Here is an 11,297-nt window from a genome sequence, read left to right on the forward strand (position 1 = left end):
TCACTCCGAATCTTGTAAATTTGAGATGGGATTTTGTAGGTACCCCTCATGTGACCTTCTAGGTTCAAACGGATCATTCACAAGTGCCACAAATTTTGAGATAAAGCCTGTCAAATTTTGATAAATTTTCACACTTAAGATGCTCAAGGGACGATGCCGGTAGGTTATGGCCCTAAGTGTTCGAACTAGTAGGGGAATAAGATAGGAGAATTCCTAGGGTAAGAATGCCTAACCTAATGTTCTAGGATTGATGGTTTGAGCCCACGACTTGCAAAATGAGAAATTCTCCCTATGGCAACATTTCATTGAATGAAATTGACGATTTTTTTTGCCAAGTGAAAAATATCTATCCTAAAAAGACCGCTATGAATATTGTAAACCCAAGATAGGATTTTGTAGGTAGCCCTCACGTGACCCTGTAGGTTCAAATGGATCACTCGCAGGTACCATAGATTTTGAGATACAACCTATCAAATTTTGATAATTTTTCGTACTTAGAAGGGACAACGTTGGTAGGGTATGGCCTCGAGCATTCGACTGAGTGGGGGGGGGGGAGATAGGATTATTCCTAGGACAAGAATTCCTAATCAGACATATTGGAATTGATAGTTTGTGGTCACGATGAGAAGAACGAGAAAATAGCCCCGTGGCAACTTTTCATTGAATGAAACTGATAATTTTTTTGCCAACTGACAAAACACTTCCCTAAGAAGACCGCTCTGAATATTGAAAATACAAGAAAGGATTTTGTAGGTAGCTCTCACATGACCTAGTAGGTTCAAACAAATCATTTGCAGGTGTCATGGATTTTGAGATACAACTTGTCAAAGTTTGACAATTTTTTCGCATTTAGGGCGCTCAAGGGACAACGTCGGTAGGGTATGGCCCTGAGCATTCGAATGAGTGGGGGGGTAAAATAGGAGATAGTGTATCTTTTAGTAGCTAAATGACAATAAAAATAAGTTTATTTTTAGAGTTCATAGATTCAGATCTTAAATTTAAGCGGCAATGTGTGGAAATGGACCTCTTCACAGTATCTCCCTACTGAGATGACTTTAATGATGACAGATTGTTGCTAAATGTAACTGATCGATTATGAAAAGTTACATTCCACTGTAGAAGATGCTTTGGTACTTTTTATTTGTCATTACTAAGTACATCCATGTTATCATTATTACAAACACTAATATGGTCATTAAATTTGGTGGAAGTTGCCAAAGGCAAACAAATTTAACACTTAGGATTTAGATGAAACAAACTATATACAATCTCAAGGTTATATAAACAAAATTGTATTATTCATTAATTAACCATTGTTAATTGTTGGATTAAAGATTAAAGTTTAAAATAAGTATACCATGCACATGAGGAACAAGTTATATCGAATCTCAAATTCTATATATATCAAAATGTCAAAAAATTACATGTGTATGTCCATATACAAAAATGGCATAAACGCCAACTCAAATAAAATATATGTCAATATATGTAAATGTATGTCCATATACAAAATATACATGCCAACTAGACATGTGAGTATCCCAAAATGATCTATAACATGATCCTAAACTACTAATGGATCATGAAAATCGATCCTCTTCACCGCACTGCTCCTCTCTGAAGGATCCTGCACAAGAAAAATCAAACCACAATTAAGATTAGTTATATTATATAATTCGCATTAAAAAAGTTAACATAAAAATCAATATTTACATTTAACTATAATTGAAATCTAAAATTTAATTCTTGTTTACCTCATCTCCACGTTTCCTCTTCATCTTTGGAGGAGTCTTGACATATGTCTTCGCCAGAGGAGGTATGTGATCAAGATTTTTAAACATAACCTACATATGTTCACAAACATAACATTGATAAAAGTTATCATATAATTGTCGCTGATAGGAACAAATTATATCTGATGCATCTCTTCTTCTTCTTCTTCTTCTTCAGGTATCTGATGCATCTCTTCTTCTTCTTCTTCAAGTATAATGGATGCAATCAACAAGGATGCGAAGCCAACAATTTTTTGTACATAAAGATGACAAGTATGTGAAACTATTAATCAATGTAGACATGTATAATCATTATAAGTTATTTTAACTCTCAATTCAATCATGTTTGCATTCAATTACCTTTCCCTTGTCTCCAACGACACTAGAAGAGCTTGAATCATGCGACACCACACTCGCGCTACTTGTGTCCTACAAGAGTAAATAAGATAAACATGCAAGTTACTATATAATTTAATTAATTCCAATATAAATGATGAGCATGTATGTACAATAAAAATGTAAACGACTAGGTGCAATAATATATGTACAGTATAGCTGTCAAGGCCAAATGAAATGGCTGTCAAGGTGCCATCATGGACTTGTGTCAACTCAACTCCTCCTATGTCATCAACTATTAAATAGACCATGTATATCAACATTAGTACTTAATATTATCTAGATTATAAATATTCATTTAAAATGAAATGCACCATGAAAATACAACCCTTACCATTACATCGTCGGTGTATGATGAAGGTACCTCCTCGCCTCTAGCATGTGAGGACTCTCTAGGGTATCCTGCAGTCCCCATCATCACATCTAGTGCATCATGCATTTCATGCACCTCGTGAGCTGTAGTGTCTGTGGGAGGATCAACAAGCATCTCCAACTGGACCTAAGCATAGATTCTCACATATACCACAACTATGTGGCACACAAATATGTGGACTCAAAGAGGACTTGTCAATGCCACTAGATCCACTGCTACACTAAAAGGCCGAGCTAGTGCCCCAGCTCAAGAAACCAAAAGGCTACTCAAAGAGTGAGTAGTCGATATATTCCATGATGCTACCTCAACAATGATATTTGGATGCTACACTAGAGGTGGGGGATCAACAGGAGGAGGGGGACATATGGGCCCTGTACTACTCGAACTGCCCCAGGTCTATCTTGAGGCATACCTAAACCAACACCCTAGAAAGGCTTGATGTCAAAGTAGTTGACATGTTTTCCCAAAACAAACTCAACATACAATTTTTTAATGAATTAAAAGGGGACATCAAGATTTTTTTTGGGTGGTTTATCAAAAACCATTCACAAACAATCCCAAAATTTATTCACCATATCATCATTTGTACACTGTTTTATGGAAAGTTTTGTAATTTTCACGTCTACGGGCTGTCTAGTGCAAGGATTGACAAACAATACAAAAATATCAACTTTCAAAATCTCAAGCTCCTTGACCTGATGATAGGTCAAGCCATTCACATATCTCGCCCTCATGGAATCTCGCCACAAAAGAGTGACATTGTGCTCCTCAGTGACGGTTTGTACATTATTTATTATAGCTTTGAGGGGATCTAACATTCTGGCTAGATGAGGGATTCTACTATAAACATCTACAATGCCCCTCAATTGGTTCAAATTTTAGGCAATTAAATCTTGAATTGAGGGGGGGATTGGTAATGGAGGGTATGCCACAGGAGGGTTTGGTTGTGGCGGTTGTGGTTGTTCACAATTTTCATTGTTATCCCCCATTTAACCTAATTGAATTTGAAAATTTCAATTTAATCATCAAATTTGAAAGAAAATTGTATTTCAATTAAAAAACCTAGTTTCAATGAAAAAACCAAAAAACAAATAAAAAATGTGCAAAAATTGATTAAAAAACAAAATGGAATGAAATCATTACTTGAGATGAGAAAATCAATATTTTTTATGCCCAAAATAGGATATCTGCTATTATCCGATATCATATTTCTCTCCTGTAGTGCAACCCATGGGTGAAAAATGATCCACAGGTTGTCATAATGGGTATAATAATACCCATAGAAATCGAATATCCGATTTTTTAGGGTTTTTACATTTTAAATATTATATATCATATATAATATATAATATATAATATATATTATATATATATTTTTAAATAATGTCTGGTAAACTTTTTAACATGACTGGCGACACTGGCATGACATGCCCTTCAACTCCACGTGAAACACTTTTGACCCGGAGCTATGAACCGGTGAGGCAACAAAAGGGGACCCCATCCCCACACTTCACTTGTTGAAACATGTGAGCACAACGACCCATCGAAGACAAAAGGCTTGCGAGCACAATGGCCCAACATGGGTTTGAACCTTGGTGGCCACTTCACCAACAAAGTGTTTTAACTGCGACACTACATATCCGAAGACATATATATATATATATATATTATATATTATATATTATATATAATATATATATATATATATATATATTATATATTATATATTATATATTATATATTATATATAATATATATATATATATAATATTATATAATATATAATATATAATATAATATTCTATATTATATAATATCTAATATAATATAATATATATTTTTAATAAAATATCCCATTAATATCGGATATCCGATTATATCCGATTTGCTTGGGTTTTTTCCATGGCAAGATGTACTGACATCCAAGCCAACCAAAAAGTCAACACAGGTTTTTTCGTGTTTTTAGATGAGTGGAGAAGGCTATTTTTTTCATATCGCCACTTTTTGGCACACCATGATCCTGCACATACCCAGATGCACGTTGGGCCGAAAGTGTTGATGACAGGAAAAGTACTAGTGGTGGTGCATTTTTCTTGGGAGATAGGTTGGTCTCATGGTTAACTAAGAAACAAGATTTGGTTTCTCTATAGATACTGTAAAAGAAAAATACATTGTAGAAGTGTTTTTTTGTACTCAAGTTATGTAGATGAAACTAATTATTAAGGATATTAGATTAATGTATGATCAAGCTATTCCCATCATGCATGATAATACTAGTTCTAGAAACATTTCAAAGAATCCAATAATGCATTCAAGAACTAAACCTATTTCAATCAAGTGTCATTTCTTAAGAGAGAATGTTGCAAAAAGGAAAGTCAAATTGGAGTACATTTCTACAAAAGAGTAGGTTGTAGACACTTTTACTAAAGTGTTGGAAAATGATGCTTTTGAGTGCCTCAAGTTGAAACTAGGGGCTATTTCCCCTCCTTTCTCTAACTTAATGCATATTTGGGGTGTATCTTTCTAGGGGGAGATTCAGAGCTTATCTTTTATCTCTTGGATTGATGCTGGTGTTGCTCTCGGGAGGATTAGTGGCATATGCTATGTTTGTTGGGTGATGGATGATCAATTTGGCATGTTGTGTACTTTGCCTTTGATGTCAAACGGGGAGAAATGGAGAGATTTATCGTAGGAGGAATATTTTTTTTCCATTAATGACAAAGGGGTATATTGTTGAAAATATAAGTTGTTTGGTTAATATTTGAGCTTGGATTTGAGTTTGGTTGTCATTGATGTCAAACTTGGTTGTTGGGATGGAGTTTGGTTTGGATATGATCCTATACTATTGTAGGTTTCTTTGTCTAGTCTTTTGTGTTTCTGTTGAGTTTGGTGCTTTGGTGTTGGTTGTGGCAAGTTCAATATGCAAGAAAGAGTTTTCAATGTATGCAAGAAAGAGTAATTAACATATGTAGGAAATGATATTTAATGTCTCATTGGTAGAATTATTTGCATTCCTTTGAATGATAAATATTATGTTTTATGGAGTACAAAATTTGGTTATTGCTATTCTCTAATAGTAAGGGTGTTAGTCAAATTGGTGTAGAAAGTCTTTGGTTGCCTTCGAATATGTTCAATCTTGTGTTGCAATTTCATGGACATGTTTGTGTGGTTCTTGCAATATTTCTCAGTTCATTCTCTAGTGGTGTTTTTTTTCTAGAAGTGAGTTGTATTGGTTTATGCTTGGTATATTCAGTAATGTTATGGTTCAATGTGCTTGATTGGATTTTCTTGTTTGGATCATGCCTTTTTGATCTAGATATGCATAGAAGGTTGAGTTAGAAAATTTCTATGGGTCTTACCATGTTGGATAGAGATCCATGTTAGGAAATTTGCATTGGAAGATGTGTTTTGGCTGAGTAAGTGCTAAGCCTTATTGTTTATCTACACATTTCATTTGGTGGCAACTTTGGAGGATGTGTTGGTGTGTGTGGTTCATTCGATTCAACTTGGAAGGATGTATTGTGATTTTTAAATTAGGTCCCCTCTTTCTCCTTGAGTGGACCGCTTTGAGTATTTATGGTTTGGGTGGCTTATTTTGAGTAGTAATGTTTATTTTGTTCTTGGTCAATCCTCAATTAGCTTTTTGATGATCTATAGATTATATATAATGAGTGCAGATGTGTGAGTGGTGTATAGGATACTATGTGAATTGATAAGAAGTGAATGTGAGTGATACATAAGTATATCTAAGATTGTTGATGTGCAAAAGTTAGCTTGTGAAGAGCTTTTAAGGTGATACATTTAGTGAGATGGTGTGTTGTGATAGTTTTTATTATTAGAGATATTTGCCATGATCTTGGTCTCTTGACACAAAGGTTCAAGGACAATTTCATGGTCAAGAGATTCTTCTAATATCAATTTTACTATTTTTTCTGTTGTCGAAAGACAATGGTCTCTTGACAACCTCTTTTGTATCTTGGCTTGAAGCAGTGTGTCTCCATTGAGTAGGTCTATGTATCTTTCTCTAAGGTAGTGCACCTTAGTCTTGAAAGCCCATCAAGTGCAAGTGCTCCTTGGCTCTAAGCCTAAAAATTTGTAATTATATATATATATATATATATATATGCCCTGATTAGGTTTTCCATGTAAATCTGGTGTTCATGTGTTGATGGTTGAAGTTTTTAGTGTTGTTGTTAATCATTGTTTAATATCACTTATATTAGATTTAAAGTTTTTTAGAGTGATTCACTCCTCCCCTCTCAGTCTTGTCATGGGTTTAACATACTCTTCAATAACAACAACATATCTCCTACTACACATGAATAGTGACTTACTAGGATCATTTATGTATCATGTTTGGTTAGATAATAATAAAAATAAATATCAAAATTTTAAAATAGACATGTATTACATATGAATTGAGGAAAGCATGTATGCAATTGCATCAACAATTGTATATCCATATTACTTTATTTCTAAAACATCTAGATAAACAACCTTATAAAGAGAAAAAATATGTTAAATATTGTATATTAAAAACACAAACAAATTGAAACTAAAAAAAGACAATATAATACATACCTTTCAATCTCACATTAATTTTTTATTAAAACAATTCTACCATTACAATATTTTAAAATAAAGCATTTTCCACTATTTTGACACAATAGACTTGTAAAAACATGTTTTTTAAAATAAAAGAGGGAGTCATTGACAACTAAATGCAATATCCCACAAATATTTATTTAAATAATTCTTTATAAGAAAAATACCCTTTCCAATTTATACTTTTTGTTTGAACATATTTTATGTAAATCATATTTGAATGGTTGAAAATATAAAGTATAGGAAGTACATCAAATACAATTTCAACTATCAAATCATTGACATGAATCAAACACAATGTGATCATGCATACTAAAATCTAAAAATATATTACATTGAATTCACATAATTTTTGTTTTAAATCATCACAATTCTCATTTTAATAAATATCAAACAATCAAACTAAAAACTTACATTCATTGACAACCACTAATTTATTCATTATTACAATTCTCATTCTAATAACTTACCATTTCATAAGAAAATAAATTTTGTGGCCACAATATTTCAAAGAAAACTATGACATAAATATTAAGTTAAATAGTTTTACAAATGAACCATCGTAAGAAAACTATTAAAAATAACTAAATACTAAAGAAAAATGTCAAGAGGATCTCCTTTGACTTGATGATTTACATAATCTTTGAAGAGAAAAGGTCTATAACGACGTGGATGGTGTTCATCTATGAGCTCCTCTGGTATGCATACTTCCTTTTCCTTCAAAAATTTCCAGAAGAAACCAATAGAAAGCCGAGGATTCTTCCCTTCATATGCCACACGATGCTCTACACTCCAACATCTATCATTGCTCCACATCTACAACCAAAAAAATATCACCATTTACCTTATCAAAATAATTGAACAAATGTAGCTTTAGAAGTTTCTTTTGAAATTAGTTTACCTTTAGAGCGTCAGCTATGATCACAGTGAATGATGAAGCTAGAGGTTTTACACTGAACCATTCATCTTGTTTGGTGCGCATTTGAAGACCACCCACTTGGTCATTATACAAAATTGTAATCACACCCAAATCCTTGTGTTCCCTGAGAACAATGTCATTTGAATCGCTTGGTTTTTCATACTCTGAGAAATAATTAAGACAAAGTAGAGCATCACATTCTGTAAAATCAATCTCAAAATGTTTGCTGAGTCCCAGGCCTCGAAGGATAAGTTTTATCAGGGAATTTACTAAATCAGTTAACTTGGAACTGTATGTTCTTAGGCTGTCGCTGCACAACATATCCAAAAAAAAAATTAAATTATTATTTATTGATTTTTCATACTATAATACTTTAGTGTTATGGAGGAATCAACAATCACAAATTTGTTTTATATGAATTTACTAGTTTTTCCCTCTAGTTAGTATCAATAAAGAAAAATAATGATTTATCTTAAGGTAAATAAATTATTTAGTCAATTCAAATAAATTAAAATAATAGAGTTTGGATTCATCATAGAATATTATAAAATATTATAGCATAAATAAATGAAAATTCAAAAATTCAAAGGTATTGAAAAATATTAAAAACTTTATAGATATTTAAAAATAAATAAAAATATAAACTAACTCTCAAATAAATAAAAAAGATTCAAGTAAAATTAAAGTAAAATAAAATAACTTTAGGTAAATATATTTTTCCAAATGAAAAATATTTAATATAAATAAACTAAAATATCTGCTCAAGAACTTTTTAGATTCTAAGTGTGTAAGAATTTTTTTGTATACAAAATAAATCTTATACATTGAATCCAAAAACTAATTGCAATATATATTATGGATAGTGAAAATTTAATTTTTTGAAGAAAACCATTTATGCCCATCATTTGTTAAAATTCTTGATGCTTAACATAAATTGGGAACCCTTAATTATGAATCATAAACCTTGTTAAATAGGTCACTTATAATTAATGTTGAGAGGCATTCTATAATGACAAAGAAAGTATAACATTTAATAATAAATGACACAAAAGTAATTACATACTTCTCTATAATTTTATTTTTCAAACTTTCTTGCTACACTCATATTTAATATATAGAAACAAAACTAAAACATATAGAAGAAGGAACACTAGTAAAACATGTTCTTTTTCAATACTCAAATTCTTGTTACACCTAGTGTACAAAATATTCATGGGTTTTAAACAAGATTTCCTACCTTGCAACTATCTTGGAATCTCTCTTTTTGTTGATGGTAATAAATATCATATTGGAATCCAATGTTTTCTTCTATTCAAAATAAGATCTCCAAAAGAGTAAATAGTTGTCTTTTGTAGGGAGAATCTTGAAGATCAATTTAGTTCATAAAAGTAATAAGTAATGTAATTTTAAATTAGAATAAAATAATTTTTAAACAAATAAAATAGCTTCAAATTGATATCTCTTAACATTTTTAGATAGATGTATTAGAGATATATATACATATCTGTGTGTAATTTCAATTTGAATGTGAAGGCTGACTTAATTTTAAATATGTATAATTTGAATATAAATCTTATTATTAGATTATTTTTAAATATTAACAATTTTTTTATGAAATCTAATTCCCTAAGTCATTAACGAAAAATATTAAAAACTTTATAGATATTTAAAAATAAATAAAAATATAAACTAACTCTCAAATAAATAAAAAAGATTCAAGTAAAATTAAAGTAAAATAAAATAACTTTAGGTAAATATATTTTTCAAAATGAAAAATATTTAATATAAATAAACTAAAATATCTGCTCAAGAACTTTTTAGATTCTAAGTGTGTAAGAATTTTTTTGTATACAAAATAAATCTTATACATTGAATCCAAAAACTAATTGCAATATATATTATGGATAGTGAAAATTTAATGTTTTGAAGAAAACCATTTATGCCCATCATTTGTTAAAATTCTTGATGCTTAAAATTTTAGGCCAATGATATTAGTGATAAATAATTTCAATATTTTTTTATTTAGAAATCTTTCATCTATACTTTAACATAGATAAATGTTTTTTGAATAGAAAAAAATTCTCTCTCTGATTTGTTAAAACAAAAATAATTAAGAACTAATAATTAAAATCTCAAAGATAAGAAATACCCAAAAAGATTAAAAAAGACTAAAGAAAGAAACTATTATCAAATATTTTATGATTTGCTTGCTATTCTTCGAGGCTTAAATCACATACACTAAGCTTACACTTTTAGGCTTAAAAGTGTTAAACACTGAGAGTTGACTGACATTTTCTAGGCTTAATATGTTGCTTAAAGTGTGTGGTCATGCTAAGAATACATTTCTGGACCAAGAGAGCAAGCAAGAGAGCAAAATCTACACGATCAATTTCTCCTCTCTTGCTTTCACACTTAGCTCTCTTGTCCCGATGATAACATTGACAACAACAAAATCTATACCATCAAATATAAAAGAATAACAAACAAAGAACTGTAAAAGTTTTATAATGACATACCAAAATTCAGAATTTCCTTCCGGCCAAAACTTGTGTGCATATTGCTGAAGCGAATCAGATGGCGGTACTGCTGGGATACACATGACCTCACCAATTGAAAGAGAAATGCCCTTGGAATACCCATCCAAGGGAAGATTAACTCCTCTTTCTTTTACTTGGGGTGGAAGATTGAACAGATCTCGAGATACTGAGTCCACAGCGTTTAGAAGCTCCTGTTCGACTCCATGATTCACCACACGAAAAGCTCCCCATTGTTGGACAGCTTCTTTTACTTGATTGCACAGCTTTTGAAGATCAGGATTACCTTCTTCCAACTCTGATCGAAGAGCAGAAACATCAATTATTGGGAGCTCAGCCATAGTCGCAGATACAGATGAAAATTCAACAGTACTCCCTATGTTCGCTCTTTAATTACATCGGTCGATTAATATAGACCATTTGCATTCGCTTAAATAAGGTGGATTTTTTTTTATATTCATTCATGTTGAAGATTCTGCCGTCCCAGATGCCATGCAGAAAGACAAAACAGAGGTTTTATATTATATCGTCAAGTGACACCATAGTCATACGCATTTATGAAGACGGGTTTTATTCTATTGTGTAGTACACTATAGTCATACACGTTTATGACGATATGTTCAAGTGACACCATAGTCATACGCATTTATGAAGATGGGTTTTATTCTATTGTGTAGTACACTATAGTCATACACGTT

The 11,297-nt window shown here is 31.5% G+C and overlaps 1 protein-coding gene across 2 annotated transcripts; it reads right to left on the reverse strand.

The window, feature by feature from the left end:
- Window positions 1-7,626: 7,626 nt before the first annotated feature.
- Window positions 7,627-11,095, reverse strand: LOC131065001 (deoxypodophyllotoxin synthase). Of its 2 annotated transcripts, none has more exons than XM_057999373.2 (3): window positions 10,582-11,095; window positions 8,048-8,189; window positions 7,627-7,962 (listed from the first exon to the last, which is right to left on the reverse strand). In XM_057999373.2, exons 1-3 carry the CDS (start codon window positions 10,938-10,940, stop codon window positions 7,738-7,740), a joined length of 726 nt encoding a protein of 241 aa, XP_057855356.2. In that variant the 5' UTR covers window positions 10,941-11,095; the 3' UTR covers window positions 7,627-7,737. The 2 variants fall into 2 exon arrangements, with proteins under 2 accessions (XP_057855356.2, XP_057855355.2); XM_057999372.2 differs by having other exon boundaries at window positions 7,629-7,962; window positions 8,048-8,375; window positions 10,582-11,091.
- Between the last annotated feature and the right edge of the window lie 202 nt (window positions 11,096-11,297).

This window comes from Cryptomeria japonica, chromosome 6, assembly GCF_030272615.1.
Source record: "Cryptomeria japonica chromosome 6, Sugi_1.0, whole genome shotgun sequence".
NCBI classification, from domain to species: Eukaryota; Viridiplantae; Streptophyta; class Pinopsida; order Cupressales; family Cupressaceae; genus Cryptomeria; species Cryptomeria japonica.